The sequence below is a fragment of the Mesoplodon densirostris genome, chromosome 16 (assembly GCF_025265405.1).
Source record: "Mesoplodon densirostris isolate mMesDen1 chromosome 16, mMesDen1 primary haplotype, whole genome shotgun sequence".
NCBI lineage: Eukaryota > Metazoa > Chordata > Mammalia > Artiodactyla > Ziphiidae > Mesoplodon > Mesoplodon densirostris.
This window is the reverse complement of record NC_082676.1, coordinates 30,774,875-30,796,026: the sequence shown is the minus strand read 5'-3', so window position 1 is coordinate 30,796,026 and position 21,152 is coordinate 30,774,875. Positions and strand designations below refer to the sequence as shown.

The following is a 21,152-nucleotide window of genomic DNA, read 5'->3' as shown; positions in this document are numbered from 1 at the left end:
TATTCCTAGGTATTTTATTCTTTTTGTTGCAGTGGTAAATGGGAGTGTTTCCTTAATTTCTCTTTCAGATTTTTCATCATTAGTGTAGAGGAATGCAAGAGATTTCTGTGATTAATTTTGTATCCTGCTACTTTACCATATTCATTGATTAGCTCTTGTAGTTTTCTGGTAGCATCTTTAGGATTCTCTATGTCTACTATGATGTCATCTGCAAACAGTGACAGCTTTACTTCTTTTCCTATTTGGATTCCTTTTATTTCTTTTTCTTCTCTGATTGCCATGGCTAAAACTTTAAAAACTATGTTGAATAATAGTGGTGAGAGTGGACAACCTTGTCTTGTTCCTGGTCTTAGAGGAAATGGTTTCAGATTTTCAACATTGAGAATGATGTTGGCTGTGGGTTTGTCATATATGGCCTTTATTATGTTCAGGTAAGTTCCCTCTATGCCTACTTTCTGGAGGGTTTTTATCATAAATCGGTGTTGAATTTTGTCAAAAGCTTTTTCTTCATCTATTGAGATGATCATATGGTTTTTATTCAATTTGTTAATATGGTTTATCACATTGATTTGCATATATTAAAGAATCCTTTCTTTCCTGGGATAAATCCCACTTGATCATGGTGTATGATCCTTTTAATGTGCTGTTGGATTCTGTTTGCTAGTATTTTGTTGAGGATTTTTGTATCTATGTTCATCAGTGATATTGGCCTGTAGTTTTCTTTCTGTGTAACATCTTTGTCTAGTTTTGGTATCAGGGTGATGGTGGCCTTGTAGAATGAGTTTGGGAGTGTTCCTCCCTCTGCTATATTTTGGAAGAGTTTGAGAAGGATAGGTGTTAGCTCTCTTCTAACTGTTTGTTAGAATTCATATGTGAAGCCATCTGGTCCTGGGCTTATGTTTGTTGGAAGATATTTAATCACAGTCTCAATTTCAGTGCTTGTGATTGGTCTGTTTATATTTTCTATTTCTTCCTGGTTCAGTCTCGGAAGGTTGTGCTTTTCTAAGAATTTGTCCATTTCTTCCAGGTTGTCCATTTTATTGGCATATACTTGCTTGCAGTAATCTCTCCTTATCCTTTGTATTTCTGCAGTGTCAGTTGTTACTTCTCCTTTTTCATTTCTAATTCTATTAGTTTGAGTCTTCTCCCTTTTTTTCTTGATGAGTCTGGCTAATGGTTTACCAATTTTGTTTATCTTCTCAAAGAATCAGCTTTTAGTTTTATTGATCTTTGCTGTTGTTTCCTTCATTTCTTTTTTATTTATTTTTGAGCTGATTTTTATGATTTCTTTCCTTCTGCTAACTTTGGAGGTTTTTTGTTCGTCGTTCCCTAATTGCTTTAGGTATAAGATTAGGTTGTTTATTTGAGACGTTTCTTGTTTCTTGAGGTAGGATTGTATTGCTATAAACTTCGCTCTTAAAACTGCTTTTGCTGCATCCCATAGGTTTCGAGTTGTCGTGTTTTCATTGTCATTTGTTTCTAGGTATTTTTTGATTTCCTCTTTGATTTCTTCAGTGAGCTCTTGGTTATTTAGTAGTGTTGTTTAGCCTCCATGTGTTTGTATTTTTTACAGATTTTTTCCTGTAATTGATACCTAGTCTCATAGCGTTGTGGTCAGAAAAGATACTTGATACGATTTCAATTTTCTTAAATTTACCAAGGCTTGATTTGTGACCCAAGATATGATCTATCCTGGAGAATGTTCCATGAGCACTTGTGAAGTGTATTCTGTTGTTTATGCATGGAATGTCCTGTAAATATCAATTAAGTCCATCTTGTTTAATGTATCATTTAAAGCTTGTGTTTCCTTATTTATTTTCATTTTGGATGATCTGTCCATTGGTGAAAGTGGGGTGTTAAAGTCCCCTACTATGATTCTGTTACTGTCGATTTCCCCTTTTATGGCTGTTAGCATTTGCCTTATGTATTGAGGTGTTCCTATGTTGGGTGCATAAATATTTACAATTGTTATATCTTCTTCTTGGATTGATCCCTTGATGATTATGTAGTGTCCTTCTTTGTCTCTTGTAATAGTCTTTATTTTAAAGTCTGTTTTGTCTGATATGAGAATTGCTATTCCAGCTTTCTTTTGATTTCCACTTGCATGGAATATCTTTTTCCATCCCCTCACTTTCAGTGTGTATGTGGCCCTAGGTCTGAAGTGGGTCTCTTGTAGACAGCATATATACGGGTCTTGTTTTTGTATCCATTCAGCCAGTCTGTGTCTTTTGGTTGGAGCATTTAGTCCATTTACATTTAAGGTAGTTATCGATATGTATGTTCCTATTACCATTTTAATTGTTTTGGGTTTGTTATTGTAGGTCTTTTCCTTCTCTTGAGTTTCCTGCCTAAAGAAGTTCCTTTAGCATTTGTTTTAAAGCTGGCTTGGTGGTGCTGAATCCTCTTAGCTTTTGCTTGTCTATAAAGGTTTTAATTTCTCTGTCGAATCTGAATGAGATCCTTGCTGGGTAGAGTAATCTTGGTTGTAAGTTTTTCCCTTTCATCACTTTAAATATGTCCTGCCACTCCCTTCTGGCTTGCAGAGTTTGTGCTGCAAGATCAGCTGTTAACCTTTTGGGGATTCCCTTGTATGTTTTTGTTTGTTTGTTTGTTTTGCGGTACGCGGGCCTCTCACTGTTGTGGCCTCTCCCGTTGCAGAGCACAGGCTCCGGACATGCAGGCTCAGCGGGCATGGCTCACGGGCCCAGCCGCTCCGCGGCATCTGGGATCCTCCCAGACCAGGGCACGAACCCACGTCCCCCACATCGGCAGGCGGACTCTCAACCACTGCGCCACCAGGGAAGCCCTCTTGTACGTTATTTGTTGCTTTTCTGTTGTTGCTTTTAATATTTTTTCTTTGTATTTAATTTTTGATAGTTCGATTAATATGTGTCTTGGCGTGTTTCTCCTTGGATTTATCCTGTATGGGACTCTCTGCACTTCCTGGACTTGAATGACTATTTCCTTTCCCATATTATGGAAGTTTTCAACTATTATCTCTTCAAATATTTTCTCAGTCCCTTTCTTTTTCTCTTCTTCTTCTGGGACCCCTAAAATACGAATGTTGGTGTATTTAATGTTGTCCCAGCGGTCTCTGAGACTGTCCTCAATTCTTTTCATTCTTTTTTCTTTATTCTGCTCTGCAGTAGTTATTTCCACTATTTTATCTTCCAGGTCACTTATCCGTTCTTCTGCCTCAGGTATTCTGTTATTGGTTCCTTCTGCAAAATTTTTAATTTCATTTATTGTGTTGTTCATCATTGTTTGTTTGCTCTTTAGTTCCTCTAGGTCCTTGTCAATCATTTCTTGTATTTTCTCCATTCTATTTCCAAGATTTTGGATATCTTTACTATCATTACTCTGAATTCTTTTGCAGGTTGACTGCCTACTTCCTTTTCAGTTGTTTGGTCTGGTGGGTTTTTACCTTGCTCCTTCCACTGCTGTGTGTTTCTCTGTCTTCTCATTTTGCTTACCTTACTGTGTTTGGGGTCTCCTTTCTCAGCATGCATGTTCTTACTTCCCGTTGTTTTTGGTGTCTGTCCCCAGTGGCTAAGGTTGTTTCAGTGGGTTGTGTAGGCTTTCTGGTGGAGGAGACTGGTGCCTGTGTTCTGGTGGATGAGGCTGGATCTTGTCTTTCTGGTGGGCAGGACCGCGTCTGGTGGTGTGTTTTGGGGTGTCTGTGACCTTATTATGATTTTTAGGCAGCCTCTGTGCTAATGGGTGGGGTTGTGTTCCTGTCTTCCTCGTTGTTTGGCATAGGGTGTCCAGCATTGTAGCTTGCTGGTCGTTGAGTGGAGCTGGGTCTTAGCATTGAGATGGAGATCTCTGGGGGATCTTTTGCCATTTGATATTACATGGAGCCGGGAGGTCTCTGTTGGACCAATGTCCTGAACTTGGTTCTCCCAACTCAGAGGCACAAGCATGACACCTGGCTGGAGCACCAAGACCCTGTCAGCCACACAGCTCAGAAATAATGGAGAAAAAGAAAGAGGCAGAGAGAGAGAGAGAGAGAGAGAGAGAGAGAGAGGGAGGGAAAGAAAGAAAGGTAATAATAAAATAACATTAAAATTAAAAATTAAAAAATAATTTTACAAGATTAAAAAGTAATAAAAAGAAAAAAAAAGAAAGAAGAGAGCAACCAAACCGAAAAACAAATCTACCAATGATAACAAGCGCTAAAAACACTACAAAAAAAAAAAAAAAAACAGACAGACAGAACCCTAGGACAAATGGTAAAAGCAAAGCTATACAGACAAAATCACACAAAGAAGCATACACATACACACTCACAAAAAGAGAAAAAGGAAAACAAAAAATATATATATATATCTGTATATATAAAAAGAAGGAAGAGAGCAACCAAATCAATAAACAAATCTACCAGTGATAATAAAGTCTAAATACTAAATACTAAAAACTAAGATAAACATAAATCCAGAAACAGATTAGATGCAGAAAGCAAACCCCAAGTCTACAGTTGCTCCCAAAATCCACTGCCTCAATTTTGGGATGATTCGTTGTCTATTCAAGTATTCCAGAGATGCAGGGTACATCAAGTTGATTGTGGAGATTTAATCCGCTGCTCCTGAGGCTGCTCAAAGAGATTTCCCTTTCTCTTCTTTGTTCACACAGCTCCTGGGGTTCAGCTTTGGATTTGGCCCTGTCTCTGCGTGTAGGTCGCCTACAGGATGGGGTTAAAGTAGCAGCTGATTAGGGGGCTCTGGCTCACTCAGGCCAGGGGGTGGGAGGGGTATGGAATGCGGGGTGAGCCTGCAGTGGCAGAGGCTGGCATGATGTTGCAACAGCCTGCGCCGTGCTGTGTGTTCTCCTGGGGAAGTTGTCCCTGGATCACGGAACCCTGGCAGTGGCGGGCTGCACAGGCTCCTGGGATGGGAGGTGTGGATAGTGACCTGTGCTTGCACACAGGCTTCTTGGTGGCTGCAGCAGCAGCCTTAGCATTTCATGCCCGTCTCTGGTGTCCACTCTGATAGCCACAGCTTGCACCCATCTCTGGAGCTCGTTTAGGCGGTGCTCCGAATCCCCTCTCCTCGTGCACCCCGAAAGAATGGTCTCTTGCCTCTTAGGCAGTTCCAGACTTTTTCCTGGACTCCCTCCTGGCTAGCTGTGGCGCATTAGCCCCCTTCAGGCTGTGTTTACACAGCCAACTCCAGTCTTCTCCCTGGGATCCGACCTCCGAAGCCCAAGCCTCAGCTCCCAGCCCCCACCCATCCCAGCAGGGGAGCAGACAGGCCTCTCAGGCTGGTGAGTGCTGGTCAGCACCAATCCTCTGGGCAGAAATCTCTCCGCTTTGCCCTCTGCACCGCTATTGCTGTGCTCTCCTCCGTGGCTCCGAAGCCTTCCCCCGCCATCCCCTGTCTCCGCCAGTGAAGGAGCTTCCTAGTGTGTAGAAACTTTTCCTCCTTCACAGCTCCCTCCCAGAGGTGCAGGTCCTGTCCCTATTCTTTTGTCTCTGTTTTTTCTTTTTTCCTTTGCCCTACCCAGGTATGTGGGGAGTTTCTTGCCTTTTGGGAAGTCAGGTCTTCTGCCAGCATTCAGTAGGTGTTCTGTAGGAGTTGTTCCACATGTAGATGTATTTCTGATGTATTTGTGGAAAGGAAGGTGATCTCCACGTCTTACTCCTCTGCCATCTTGAAGGTCTCTCATAAGGAGAGGTTTTGATTTGATAAATCTTTTTTTCTTTTTTAATAGAACCAAGGGTAAAACTTCTTAAAATAAGTTGAACATTAGAAAGTTCCCAAATTTGTTAATGTGCCCAGTTTTTTGGGTTTTTTTTTTTTTTTTGGCCTCACTGTATGTCTTGTGAGATCTTAGTTCCCCGACCAGGGATTGAACCTGGGCCCATGGCAGTGAAAGAGCTGAGTCCTAACCACTAAACCACCAGGGAATTCCCATTAATGTGCCCAGTTCTAACTGTATGTTTCCCAAGTTTGCTTTTAGAAACCCACAGTGCATCCCTCTATATACACATAATTTTGAAACGGTTGTTAAGTTCCTGGATCTAACATAGGGCAGGCCACAGCAGCCTATTTTTATTATAGGTGAACCTTGAAGAAAGGCCTTGCATGTTTTCTTAGGTCAGACTCCCAAGGCAATAGAAACAAAAGCAAAAATAAACAAATGGGACCTAATCAAACTTATAAGCTTTTGCACAGCAAAGGAAACCATAAACAAAATGAAAAGACAACCTAACGGAATGGGAGAAAATACTTACAAACTATGCAACCGACAAGGGCTTAAGTTCCAAAATATACACAGTTCATGCAACTCAATATCAGAAACACAAACAACCCAATCAAAAAACGGGCAGAAGACCTAAACAGACATTTCTCCAAAGAAGACATACGGATGGCCCACAGGCACATGAAAAGATGTTCAGCATCACTAATTATTAGAGAAATACAAATCAAAAGTACAGTGAGGTATCTCCTCTCAGCAATCAGAATAGACATCATTAAAAAGTCTACAGGGACTTCCCTGGTGGTCCAGTGGTTAAGAATCCACCTTCCAATGCAAGGGACGTGGGTTTGATCCCTGATTGGGGAGATAAGATCCCACATGCCACGGGGCAACTGAGCACACATGCCACAACTACAGAGCCCACGCGCTCTAGAGCCCGTGTGGCCCAACTAGAGAGAAGCTCATGCGCTGCAATGAAGAGCCCATGTGCCACAACAAAAGAGCCCATGTGCTGCAACTAAGACCCATTGCAGCCAAAAATAAATAAATAAATATTTTTTAAAAAATAAAAAGTCTACAAATAACAAACACTGGAGAGGTTGTGGAGAAAAGAGAACCCTCCTACACTGTTGGCCAGAATGTAAATTGGTGCAGGAACTATGAGACGGTCCTCAAAAAACTAAAAATAGAACTACTGTATGACCCAGCAATCCCACTCCTGAGCATATATCTGGAGAAAACTCTAATTCAAAAAGATACATGCACCCCAATGTTCATTGCAGCACTATTTACAATAGCCAAGACATGGAACCAACCTAAATGTCCATCAACAGAGGAATGGATAAAGAAGATGTGGTATATATATATACAGTGGAATACTACTCAGCCATAAAAAGGAGTGAAATAATGCCATTTTCAGCAATGTGATGGACCTAGAGATTCTCATACTAAGTGAAGTAAGCCAGAAAGAGAAAGACAAATACCATATGATGTTACTTATATGTGGAATCTAAAATATGATACAAATGAATTTATTTACAAAACAACAGACTCACAGACATAGAAAACAAACTTATGGTTACCCAAGGAGAAAGGGGGTGAGGGAGGGATAAATCAGGAGTTTGGAACTAGCAGATAAAAACTACTATATATAAAATAGATAAACAACAAGGTCCTACACTATAACACAGGGAACTGTATTTAATATCCTATAATAAACCATAATAGAAAAGAATATGAAAAAGTATATATATATATATACTCATACAGAAGATAGAAGTGGAAAAGGAAAAAAAAGAATTTTCTCCTTTTTTCTGGGAAAATTCCAAACCTAGACAGAATTCTGAAGTGAGCATGTCATGTGAGACTTCTCCCCTTCTCTGAACACATTTTTCTTGTTTCTTTCTTTACTATAGACCTGGCACCCAGTGCCTTGTTGAATTAGACTGAAGTGCACAGTGGTGTGCTTGATGTAATGTGGCCAACAACCTCTTCCAGTAGATAATGCTAACCAGGTAGGGAGATGAATTTGCCCTGTCAGGCCTCTTCTTAGTGTGTTCTGTATAGACTGCCTCCCTCCTAGAGTAAATACATCAACTTAAAAGAGGAACATAGAAGACTGCAGATGAAAAAAGAGACAGTAATATACATGCTGTGAGCATTTGCAGACAGCATCACATAGATAATATAAGAGCTAAAGTCACGTTTTAAGAGATCTGAAAAGTATTCCAGAGAAGTTGGATGAAGTAACAAAATAAAGCATAAAGCTCTAAGAAAGAGGGAAATAATGCTAAAGATACAAAAATGGAGGATAAGTTGAGAATTCACAGAACATACTTGAAGAGAAGAAAAAAATTTTAATAGGGAATGAAATAAAAGAAGCCAGATAAATGAATGAGAATGTTTAAACAGGTTCCAGGTATTGATCATGTTATGTGTATGTTAGTTATACATGTTTCCTATGAACAGATGTATAGGACAATAGACACAGAGGGTTTTTCCATGATTATATGAAAGTAAAAGGTGAAAATAAAAAAAGAACAACGGTGTGAATGAAAGAGGCTGTATGTATCCACTTGCTTTATCTTCCCTTCTGGCTTAATGTAGGAACCCACCTGGGCTAGGCTGCGAGCTTGGACTTGTGTTTCCTTGGCCGAAGAAGACTGGCACATATCAGCAGATGTCTCACCATAAAAGGGGCTTCACCACTCCAGTGTTTGTTTTATATATATATAAATTTGTTTATTTATTTTTGGCTGTGTTGAGTCTTCGTTGCCGCGCGCAGGCTTTCTCTAGTTTTGCGGCAAGCGGGGGCTGCTCTTTGTTGCGGTGCACAGGCTTCTCATTGTGGTGGCTTCTCTTGTGGCAGAGCACGGGCTCTAGGAGTGCAGGCTTCAGTAGTTGTGGCGCATGGGCTCAGTAGTTGTGGCTCGCAGGCTCTAGAGCACAGGCTCAGTAGTTGTGGAGCATGGGCTTAGTTGCTCTGTGGCATGTAGGATCTTCCCAGACCAGGGCTCGAACCTGTGTCCCCTGCATTGGCAGGCAGATTCTTAACCACTGAGACACCAGGGAAGTCTCACCACTCCAGTCTTGAGCACCTTGGAGTTCCTGCTTTCCCTTAGATTTTGACTGGGGCAAAATATGGTGAGTGAATCAAGTTTCCTCTGCTGAAGGCTTTAAAAAAATAATAGGTAGAAAGTGTTCCACTGAAGAAAAACTTAAAAATGGAAAGGAACACCCAGGACATGGTGAAATGTTCTTCCATGAAAACAATAACAACACCTGAATAGGATAACCAGGAATTTTGTGTAGAAAGAAGTATCCAAAAATTAACCATAAAATTGATATATTCAAAGATGAAGTTAATGATCTTTAGGAGACACCAGCTGTAGATAATAGAATAACTAGGACAAGCTAGGAATATAACGTGAATTTATATAGCTGTTTGTTAAGAGTCTCTCACCTACTGAGAGACTAAAAGCTAAACACAGAAGAGTACACACTGTGTGATTCCATTTGAATATGAAATTCTAGAATAAGGAAGATTAATCTGTAATGATGGAAATCAGATCAGTGGTTAGGAGTGGTGATTAACTGCAAAGGGGTACAGGGAATTCTCTGGGGATAAAGAAATGGTCTGTATCTTGATTAGGATGGTGGTAACAAGGGTATATTCATTTGTCCAAACTCTTTGACCTATACACATAGGTGCATTTTTAATGTAAATTTATGTCTCAGTTTTTTTTAAAGATTAACAAAGTCTAAGATAATTTTTTCTTAGCAAGTTTTTCTTGGATGTCTTGTATTAATAAGAAATATATGGTTATTAATGGTTTGTGAACCACAAATTATAAAACACAGCAGTCTAATTACTGGTGTCTCTTTTTCTGAGCATTTTTGAAGCAAAAGTAGAATACTAACTACTGGGAAGATGCTGATGTATTGTCCAGGGAGCAGGAACTGGTCTAAGAAGAATGAGGCCACCAAACACACTTCAAGAAACACTGCTGCATGGTTAAGGATCCGCCTGCCAGTGCAGGGGGCACAGGTTCGATCCCTGGTCCGGGAAGATCCCACATGCCACAGAGCAACTAAGCCTGTGTGCCACAACTACTGAGCCTGCATTCTAGAGCCCGCGAGCCACAACTACTGAGCCTGCGTGCCACAACTACTGAAGCCCACGTGCCTAAAGCCTTTGCTCTGCAACAAGAGAAGCCACTGCAAGGAGAAGCCCGCACACCACGACAAAGGAGTAGCCCTTGCTCGCCGGAACTAGAGAAAGCCCGCACGCAGCAACGAAGGCCAAATGCAGCCAAAAAAATAAACAAAAAAATTAAAATAAATAAATTTATTGAAAAAAAAAAGAAACACTGCTGCAGCCCATCTAACTGTGGTGTACTGTATGAAGCTCTAGTCCTCTGTAGGGCCAAATCTCTATCCCTTTTGTATCTTGGTGAAAAATCCCATTGCTTAAAAAAAAAAAAAAAAACTCAGATATTTGTCTTTTTCTTTCTTTTTCTTTAAAAAATAAACTGATTGGGGGCTTCCCTGGTGGCACAGTGGTTGAGAGTCTGCCTGCCGATGCAGGGGACACGGGTTCGTGCCCCGGTCCGGGAAGATCCCACATGCTGCGGAGCAGCTAGGCCCGTGAGCCATGGCCGCTGAGACTGCGCGTCTGGAGCCTGTGCTCCGCAACGGGAGAGGCCACAACAGTGAGAGGCCCACGTACCGCAAAAAACATAATAATAAATAAACTGATTAGTTTGAAATTTAGGCTGAAATTAGCGATTTCAGGAACATGAAATTACATAAAGGGGAAAATGATTTTCATGTGAATGAAGTCAGAAATGCCAAGTAAGATCCAACAGTGCACTGTATGTTCTATTTCTTCTCTTCATTCCCACAAAGAGCAATTACTAAATAACTTTTACTTTTTTTTTTTTTTGCAAGATCTCAGTTCCCTGACTAGGTATTGAACCCCTGCCCTCGGCAATGGAAGCACAGAGTCTTAACCACTGGACAGCCAGGGAATTCACCCGAGTCTGATTTAATAAAGTGTTTTTAAAAAAAAAAAAAAAGAAGTAGAAGAAAATCAAAATGGCTAGTAAACCACAAGTCATTATTAACATTTTGATATGTTGGCTTTCAGGCTTTTTTCTGCTACACACACACATACACACACACCCCTATATGTACACATATATTTCCATATATAATCCACCTTTTTTTTCAACCCTTTACAAAATCGGGATCATATTTTATATACAATTTATATCCTGCTTAATTTTCCCATATATCTTTATTAAAATTTAAAATTTATTGAAAACAGGGGCTTCCCTGGTGGCGCAGTGGTTGAGAGTCCGCCGGCCGATGCAGGGGACACGGGTTCGTGCCCCGGTCCGGGAGGATCCCACGTGCCGCGGAGCGGCTGGGCCCGTGAGCCATGGCCGCTGGGCCTGCGCGTCCGGAGCCTGTGCCCCACGACGGGAGAGGCCACAACAGTGAGCGGCCCGCGTACTGCAAAAAAAAAAAAAAAAAAAAAAAAAAAAATTTATTGAAAACAGGTTTCCATGACCAAATAATATTGTAACGTATGACTCTATATAATTATTTAATCATTATCTCCTTCTGAGACAATCTAAGTTATTGCCAATATTTTACCATTATAAATATTATTACTTTAAAGGTTAAAGAGTTTTTAAAAATCTTAACTTTTTTTTCCTTTTTACTTCTTTGACGTTGAACATTTTCATATATTGATGTTTATTGATTATTGGCATTATTTCAGTGAAATAATGCCAGTACCTCTCTGTGAATACCTTTTTGTAAAGCTTTTTAGGTAGGATCTCAAGCTTCTGGACTAGTGCTAGGTACATAATAAGTACTCAATAAATATTTGTGGCATGATTAATGAATTAATGGCAAGGATATTAACCCTATCATATTTGTTTCAAGCCTTAAGGAAAAATTTGCCTCTGTACATGTACAAAGATAATGCTATCTTGGTTTTTAGTCTTTATAACCTAATTTTTTCCCATTCTTCTCTTTCCCCACAGTTCATCCATGAGCTCGGATTTCCCACATTACAACTTCAGGATGCCTAATATTGGATTCCAGAATCTGCCACTCAACATATATATTGTGGTTTTTGGCACTGCTATATTTGTCTTCATCCTTAGTTTACTCTTCTGTTGCTACTTGATTAGGTAATCAATTTTCATTCTGTGTTGCTTCAATATATGTTAAGCAATCAATAATAAATCAACTTTCTGCCCTTAGGTTAAAATGTTTTATATGTATGATAATTAGCAAATTTTCTAAAATTAAGGTGGCTTAACATTTTAACCTTCTGTGAGTTACTAATCAGTAAAACACCTTTATTCAGTCTTCAATTTTATCTGCTGAGGAGGTATTTTACACTAGAGGAGAAAATTGTACACATTTGTTTTTCTAACGTATTAGCACCTAACCCAGAGACACTTATGTTATTGTCCCCAATAATTAATCTACTTTCACAGAAATTTCAAGATTGCTTTTCAGGAGGGTGTTAGCTAAAGTCATTAGGGATCAGAAAACAGTGTCCAAACAAGATACAAGGCTTTAAACAGATTTTTGTGGTTTCTCAAGAATATCTGAATCTTACATTTTTTGGTGAATTGGTCAGGCGTACAGGTGATTATCTGCATAAAACACTATTCGAGGGCCTCCCTGGTGGCGCAAGTGGTTGAGAGTCCGCCTGCCGATGCAGGGGATACGGGTTCGTGCCCCGGTCTGGGAGGATCCCATATGCCGCGGAGCGGCTGGGCCCGTGGGCCATGGCCGCTGGGCCTGCGCGTCCGGAGCCTGCACGTCCGGAGCCTGTGCTCCGCAACGGGGGAGGCCACAACAGTGAGAGGCCCGCATACCGCAAAAAAAAAAAAAAAAAAAAAAAAAAAACACTATTCGACAAGCTCTGTAGCACATGTACAGACAAGTGATAAAGGATAAAATACCCACTAGAAGGATTAATGGATTTGGCGAGTAAACTTTCATGGTTGACTGACTCATAATTGTTTAAGCAAGCATTTTTTCTCTTTCTCAGTTTTTAAATAGGGCTTAATTTTCGTCATTTTTTCTTTTTTTTCATTTCAATACTTTTTAAATTTTTTTATTTTATATTGGAGTAGAGTTGATTAACAATGTTATGTTAGTTTCAGGTGTACAGCAAAGTGATTCAATTATACATATACATGTATCTATCCTTTTTCAAATTCTTTTCCCATTTAGGTTTATTGAGCAGAGTTCCCTGTGCTATACAGCAGGGGTCCCCAACCCCCAGTATTGGTCCGTGGCCTGTTAGGAACTGGGCCGCACCTCAAGAGGTGAGGAGCGGGTGAGCCAGTGAAGCTTCATCTGTATTTACAGCCACTCTCCATCACTCTCATTACCGCCTGAGCTCCACCTCCTGTCAGATGAGCAGTTTCTCATAGGAGCGCAAACCCTACTGTGAACTGCGCATGTGAGGGATCTAGGTTGCGTGCTCCTTATGAGAATCTAATGCCTGATGATCTGAGGTGGAGCGAGGCAGTGATGCGAGTGCTGGGGAGCGGCTGCAAATACAGATTATCATTAGCAGAGAGGTTTGACTGCACAGAAACCATAACAAATCAATGCACTTGAATCATCCCAAAACCATCCCCCTCCCCACCCCAGTCCATGAAAAAACCATCTTCCACAAAACCAGTCCCTGTTGCCAAATAGGTTGGGGACTGCTGCTATACAGTAGGTCCTTCTTGGTTATCTGTTTTAAATATAGCAGTGTGTACATGTCAATCCCAAACTCCCAGTCTGTCCCTCTCCCCCATCCTTCCCCCAAGTAACCATAAGTTTGTTCTCTAAGTCTGTGAGTCTGTTTCTGTTTTGTAAATAAGTTTGTATCATTTTTTTTTAGATTCTGCATATAAGCGATATCATATGATATTTGTCTTTCTCTGTCTGACGTATTTAGATGATAATCTCCGGGTCCATCCATGTTGCTGCAAATGACATTATTTTATTCTTTTTAATGGCTGAGTAATATTCCATTGTATATACATACCACATCTTATTTACTCATTCATATGTTGATGGACATTTAGGTTGCTTCCATGTCTTGACTATTGTAAACAGTGCTGCAATGAACATTGGGGTGCATGCATCCTCTCAAACCATATTTTTCTCTGGATATATGCCCAGGAGTGGGATTGCTGGATCATATGGTAGCCCTATTTTTAGTTTCTTAAGGAACCTCCATACTGTTCTCCATAATGGCTGCATCAATTTACATTCCCACCAACAGTGTAGGAGGGTTGCGTTTTCTCTACACCCTCTCCAGCATTTATTGTTTGTAACCTTTTTGATGATGGGCATTCTGACTGGTGTGAGGTGATATCTCATTGTAGTTTTGATTTGAATTTCTCTAATAATTTGCGATGTTGAGCATTTTTTCATATGCCTCTTGGCCACCTGTATGTCTACTTTGGAGAAACATCTGCTTAGGTTTTCTGCCCATTTTTTGATTGGGTTGTTTGTTTTTTTGATATTGAGCTGCATAAGCTGTTTGTAAATTTTGGAGATTAATCCTTTGTCAGTTGCATCATTTGCAAATATTTTCTCCCATTCTATGGGTTGTCTTTTCATTTTGTTTATGGCTTCCTTTGCCATGCAAAAGCTTTTGAGTTTGATTAGGTCCCATTTGGGTTTTTTTGTTTTTATTTCCAAATAGGGCCTAATTTTCAAAGCCAAAGCTGAGACTGTAAAAATTTTTACACCGTATTCAAAGAGCTTTATGGAATAAAAGAGAAGAGAATTGAATTTTTTTTTATTTTTTGCTTTATAACAAATTTAATCAGTTATACATATACATATGTTCCCATATCCCCTCCCTTTTGCGTCTCCCTCCCACCCTCCCTATCCCACCCCTCCAGGCGGTCACAAAGCACCGAGCTGATCTCCCTGTGCTATGCGGCTGCTTCCCACTAGCTATCTACCTTACGTTTGGTAGTGTATATATGTCCATGCCACTCTTTCACTTTGTCACAGCTTATCCTTCCCCCTCCCCATATCCTCAAGTCCATTCTCTAATAGGTCTGTGTCTTTATTCCTGTCTTACCCCTATGTTCTTCATGACATTTTTTTTCTTAAATTCCATATATATGTGTCAGCATACAGTATTTGTCTTTCTCTTTCTGACTTACTTCACTCTGTATGACAGACTCTAGGTCCATCCACCTCATTACAAATAGCTCAATTTCATTTCTTTTTATGGCTGAGTAATAGTCCATTGTATATATGTGCCACATCTTCTTTACCCATTCATCCGATGATGGACACTTAGGTTGTTTCCATCTCCGGGCTATTGTAAATAGGGCTGCTATGAACATTTTGGTACATGTCTCTTTTTGAATTATGGTTTTCTCAGGGTATATGCCCAGTAGTGGGATTCCTGGGTCATATGGTAGTTCTATTTGTAGTTTTTTGAGGAACCTCCATACCGTTCTCCATAGTGGCTGTACCAATTCACATTCCCACCAGCAGTGCAAGAGTGTTCCCTTTTTTCCACACCCTCTCCAGCATTTATTGTTTCTAGATTTTTTGATGATGGCCATTCTGACTGGTGTGAGATGATATCTCATTGTAGTTTTGATTTGCATTTCTCTAATGAGTAAAGATGTTGAGCATCCTTTCATGTGTTTGTTGGCAGTCTGTATATCTTCTGTGGAGAAATGTCTATTTAGGTCTTCTGCCCATTTTTGGATTGGGTTGTTTGTTTTTTTGCTATTGAGCTGCATGAGCTGCTTATAAATTTTGGAGACTAATCCTTTGTCAGTTGCTTCATTGGCAAATATTTTCTCCCATTCTGAGGGTTGTCTTTTGGTCTTGTTTATGGTTTCCTTTGCTGTGCAAAAGCTTTGAAGTTTCATTAGGTCCCATGTGTTTATTTTTGTCTTTATTTCCATTTCTCTAGGAGGTGGGTCAAAAAGGATCTTGCTGTGATTTATGTCATAGAGTGTTCTGCCTATGTTTTCCTCTAAGAGTTTGATAGTGTCTGGCCTTACATTTAGGTCTTTAATCCATTTTGAGCTTATTTTTGTGTATGGTGTTAGGGAGTGATCTAATCTCATACTTTTACATGTCCCTATCCAGTTTTCCCAGCACCACTTATTGAAGAGACTGTCCTTTCTCCACTGTACATTCCTGCCTCCTTTATCAAAGATAAGGTGACCTTATGTCCGTGGGTTTAACTCTGGGCTTTCTATCCTGTTCCATTGATCTATCTTTCTGTTTTTGTGCCAGTACCATACTGTCTTGATTACTGTAGCTTTGTAGTATAGTCTGAAGTCAGGGAGCCTGATTCCTCCAGTTCCATTTTTCGTTCTCAAGATTGCTTTGGCTATTCGGGGTCTTTTGTGTTTCCATACAAATTGTGAAATTTTTTGTTCTAGTTCTGTGAAAAATGCCAGTGGTAGTTTGATAGGGATTGCATTGAATCTGTAGATTGCTTTGGGTAGTAGAGTCATTTTCACAATGTTGATTCTTCCAATCCAAGAACATGGTACATCTCTCCATCTATTTGTATCATCTTTAATTTCTTTCATCAGTGTCTTATAATTTTCTGCATACAGGTCTTTTGTCTCCTTAGGTAGGTTTATTCCTAGATATTTTATTCCTTTTGTTGCAATGGTAAATGGGAGTGTTTCCTTGATTTCACTTTCAGATTTTTCATCATTAGTATATAGGAATTCCAGAGATTTCTGTGCATTAATTTTGTATCCGGCAACTTTACCAAATTCATTGATTAGCTCTAGTAGTTTTCTGGTAGCATCTTTAGGATTCTCTATGTATAGTATCATGTCATCTGCAAACAGTGACAGCTTTACTTCTTCTTTTCCGATTTGGATTCCTTTTATTTCCTTTTCTTCTCTGATTGCTGTGGCTAAAACTTCCAAAACTATGTTGAATAAGAGTGGTGAGAGTGGGCAACCTTGTCTTGTTCCTGATCTTAGTGGAAATGGTTTCAGTTTTTCACCATTGAGGACGATGCTGGCTGTGGGTTTGCCTTTATTATGTTGAGGAAAGGTCCCTCTATGCCTACTTTCTGCAGGGTTTTTATCATAAATGGGTGTTGAATTTTGTCGAAAGCTTTCTCTGCATCTATTGAGATGATCATATGGTTTTTCTCCTTCAATTTGTTAATATGGTGTATCACGTTGATTGATTTGCGTATACTGAAGAATCCTTGCATTCCTGGAATAAACCCCACTTGATCATGGTGTATGATCCTTTTAATGTGCTGTTGGATTCTGTTTGCTAGTATTTTGTTGAGGATTTTTGCATCTATGTTCATCAGTGATATTGGCCTGTAGTTTTCTTTCTTTGTGACGTCCTTGTCTGGTTTTGGTATCAAGGTGATGGTGGCCTCGTAGAATGAGTTTGGGAGTGTTCCTCCCTCTGCTATATTTTGGAAGAGTTTCAGAAGGATAGGTGTTAGCTCTTCTCAATTTTTTTTTTTTTTTTTTTTTTGCGGTACGCGGACTTCTCACTGCCGTGGCCTCTCCCGTTGCGGAGCACAGGCTCCAGACGCGCAGTCTCAGCGGCCGTGGCTCACGGGCCCAGCCGCTCCGCGGCATGTGGGATCCTCCCGGACCGGGGCACGAACCCGTGTCCCCTGCATTGACAGGCGGACTCTCAACCACTGCGCCAGCAGGGAAGCCCCTAGCTCTTCTCTAAATGCTTGATAGAATTCGCCTGTGAAGCCGTCTGGTCCTGGGCTTTTGTTTGTTGGAAGATTTTTTATCACAGTTTCAATTTCAGTGCTTGTGATTGGTCTGTTCATATTTTCTATTTCTTCCTGATTCAGTCTTGGCCGGTTGTGCATTTCTAAGAATTTGTCCATTTCTTCCAGGTTGTCCATTTTATTGGCATAGAGTTGCTTATAGTAATCTCTCATGATCTTTTGTATTTCTGCAGTGTCAGTTGTTACTTCTCCTTTTTCATTTCTAATTCTATTGATTTGAGTCTTCTCCCTTTTTTTCTTGATGAGTCTCGCTAATGGTTTATCAATTTTGTTTATCTTCTCAAAGAACCAGCTTTTAGTTTTATTGATCTTTGCTATCGTTTCCTTCATTTCTTTTTCATTTATTTCTGATCTGATTTTTATGTTTTCTTTCCTTCTGCTAACTTTGGGATGTTTTTGTTCTTCTTTCTCTAATTGCTTTAGGTGCAAGGTTAGGTTGTTTATTCGAGATGTTTCCTGTTTCTTAATGTGGGATTGTATTGCTATAAACTTCCCTCTTAGAACTGCTTTTGCTGCATCCCATAGGTTTTGGGTCGTCGTGTCTCCATTGTCATTTGTTTCTAGGTATTTTTTAATTTCCTCTTTGATTTCTTCAGTGATCACTTCGTTATTAAGTAGTGTATTGTTTAGCCTCCATGTGTTTGTATTTTTTACAGCTCTTTTCCTGTAATTGATATCTAGTCTCATAGCATTGTGGTCGGAAAAGATACTTGATACAATTTCAATTTTCTTAAATTTACCAAGGCTTGATTTGTGACCCAAGATATGATCTATCCTGGAGAATGTTCCATGAGCACTTGAGAAAAATGTGTATTCTGTTGTTTTTGGATGGAATGTCCTATAAATATCAACTAAGTCCATCTTGTTTAACGTATCATTTAAAGCTTGTGTTTCCTTATTTATTTTCATTTTGGATGACCTGTCCATTGGTGAAAGTGGGGTGTTAAAGTCCCCTACTATGATTGTGTTACTGTCGATTTCTCCTTTTATGGCTGTTAATATTTCCCTTATGTATTGAGGTGCTCCTATGTTTGGTGCATAAATATTTACAATTGTTATATCTTCTTCTTGGATTGATCCCTTGATCATTATGTAGTTTCCTTCTTTGTCTCTTCTAGTAGCCTTTATTTTAAAGTCTATTTTGTCTGATATGAGAATTGCTACTCCAGCTTTCTTTTGGTTTCCATTTGCATGGAATATCTTTTTCCATCCCCTTACTTTCAGTCTGTATGTGTCTCTAGGTCTGAAGTGGGTCTCTTGTAGACAGCATATATATGGGTCTTGTTTTTGTATCCATTCAGCCAATCTGTATCTTTTGGTGGGAGCATTTAGTCCATTTACATTTAAGGTAATTATCGATATGTATGTTCCTGTTCCCATTTTCTTAATTGTTTTGGGTTCGTTATTGTAGGTCTTTTACTTCTGTTGTGTTTCTTGCCTAGAGAAGTTCCTTTAGCATTTGTTGTAAAGCTGGTTTGGTGGTGCTGAACTCTCTCAGCTTTTGCTTGTCAGTAAACGTTTTAATTTCTCCATCAAATCTGAATGAGATCCTTGCTGGGTAGAGTAATCTTGGTTGCAGGTTTTTCTCCTTCATCACTTTAATTATGTCCTGCCACTCCCTTCTGGCTTGTAGAGTTTCTGCTGAGAGATCAGCTGTTATCCTGATGGGGATTCCCTTGTGTGTTATTTGTTGTTTTTCCCTTGCTGCTTTTAATATGATTTCTTTGTGTTTAATTTTTGACAGTTTGATTAATATGTGTCTTGGCGTATTTCTCCTTGGATTTATTCGGTATGGGACTCTCTGTGCCTCCTGGACTTGATTAACTATTTCCTTTCCCATATTAGGGAAGTTTTCAACTATAATCTCTTCAAATATTTTCTCAGTTCCTTTCTTTTTCTCTTCTTCTTCTGGAACCCCTATAATTCGAACGTTGGTGCGTTTAATGTTGTCCCAGAGGTCTCTGAGACTGTCCTCTGTTCTTTTCATTCTTTTTTCTTTATTTTGCTCTGCAGCAGTTATTTCCACTATTTTATCTTCCACCTCACTTATCCGTTCTTCTGCCTCATTTATTCTGCTATTGATCCCATCTAGAGTATTTTTTATTTCATGTATTGTGTTTTTAATGGATGCTTGATTCACCTTTAGTTCTTCTAGGTCCTTGTTAACTGTTTCTTGCATTTTGTCTATTCTATTTCCAAGATTTTGGATCTGGGAAATAGAATCTTGGATCATCTTTACCATCATTATTCTGAATTCTTTTTCAGGTAGACTGCCTATTACCTCTTCATTTGTTAGATCTGGTGGGTTTTTATCTTGCTCCTTCTCCTGCTGTGTGTTTTTCTGTCTTCTCATTTTGCTTATGTTACTGTGTTTGGGGTCTCCTTTTTGCAGGCTGCAGGTTCGTAGTTCCCGTTGTTTTTGGTGTCTGTCCCCAGTGGCTAAGGTTGGTTTAGTGGGTTGTGTAGGCTTCGTGGTGGAGGGGACTAGTGCCTGTGTTCTGTTGGATGAAGCTGGATCTTGTCTTTCTGGTGGGCAGGTCCACGTCTGGTGGTGTGTTTTGGGGTGTCTGCGGACTTTTTATGATTTTAGGCCACCTCTCTGCTAATGGGTGGCGTTGTGTTCCTGTCTTGCTAGTTGTTTGGCATAGGGTGTCCAGCACTGTAGCTTGCTGGTCGTTGAGTGAAGCTGGGTGCTGGTGTTGAGATGGAGATCTCTGGAAGATTTTCGCCATTTGATATCATGTGGAGCTGGGAGGTCTCTTGTGGACCAGTGTGCTGAAGTTGGCTCTCCCACCTCAGAGGCCCAGCACTGACTCCTGGCTCCTCAATTTGGGATGATTTGTTGTCTATTCATGTATTCCACAGATGCAGGGTACATCAAGTTGATTGTGGAGCTTTAATCCGCTGCTTCTGAGGCTGCTGGGAGAGGTTTCCCTTTCTCTTCTTTGTTCTCACAGCTCCTGGGTCTCAGCTTTGGATTTGGCCCCGCCTCTGTGTGTAGGTCGCCGGAGGGCGTCTGTTCTTCGCTCAGACAGGACAGGGTTAAAGGAGCAGCCTCTTCGGGGACTCTGGCTCACTCAGGCCGGGCGGGAGGGAGGGGCACGGACGGGGCAAGCCTGCAGCAGCAGAGGTCGGCGTGACGTTGCACCAGCCCGAGGCGCGCCGTGCGTTCTCCCAGGGAAGCCGCCCCTGGATCCCGGGACCCCGGCAGTGGCGGGCTGCACGGACTCCCAGAAGGGCGGTGTGGACAGTGACCTGCGCTCGCACACAGGCTTCTTGGCGGCGGCAGCAGCAGTCCCAGCGTCCCACGCCCGTCACTGGGCTCCGCGCTTTCAGTCATGACTCGCGCCCGTCTGTGGAGCCCCTTTAAGCAGCGCTCTTAATCCCCTCTCCTCGCGCACCAGGAAACCAAGAGGGAAGAAAAAGTCTCTTGCCTCTTCGGCAGCTCCAGAGTTTTCCCGGACTCCCTGCCGGCTAGCTGTGGCACATTAGCCCCCTTCAGGCTGAGTTCTCGGCGCCAGCCCCAGTCCTCTCCCTGCGCTCTGACCGAAACCCGAGCCTCAACTTCCAGCGCCGCCTGCCCCGGCGGGCGAGCAGACAAGCCTCTCGGGCTGGTGAGTGCCGCTTGGCACAGATCCTC

At 40.8% G+C, this 21,152-nt stretch overlaps 1 protein-coding gene across 2 annotated transcripts in view; it reads left to right on the top strand.

The window, feature by feature from the left end:
• Positions 1-21,152, top strand: part of RNF24 (ring finger protein 24) — a 141,430-nt gene that overhangs the window by 81,782 nt on the left and 38,496 nt on the right. The window contains exons 2-3 of one of the 2 annotated variants that reach the window (XM_060078188.1): positions 2,659-2,811; positions 11,754-11,903. In XM_060078188.1, the coding sequence (XP_059934171.1) occupies positions 2,675-2,811; positions 11,754-11,903 (287 nt within the window). In that variant the 5' untranslated portion in view covers positions 2,659-2,674. The remainder of the gene's footprint in view (positions 1-2,658; positions 2,812-11,753; positions 11,904-21,152) is intronic. The other variant, XM_060078189.1, reaches the window with a different exon arrangement.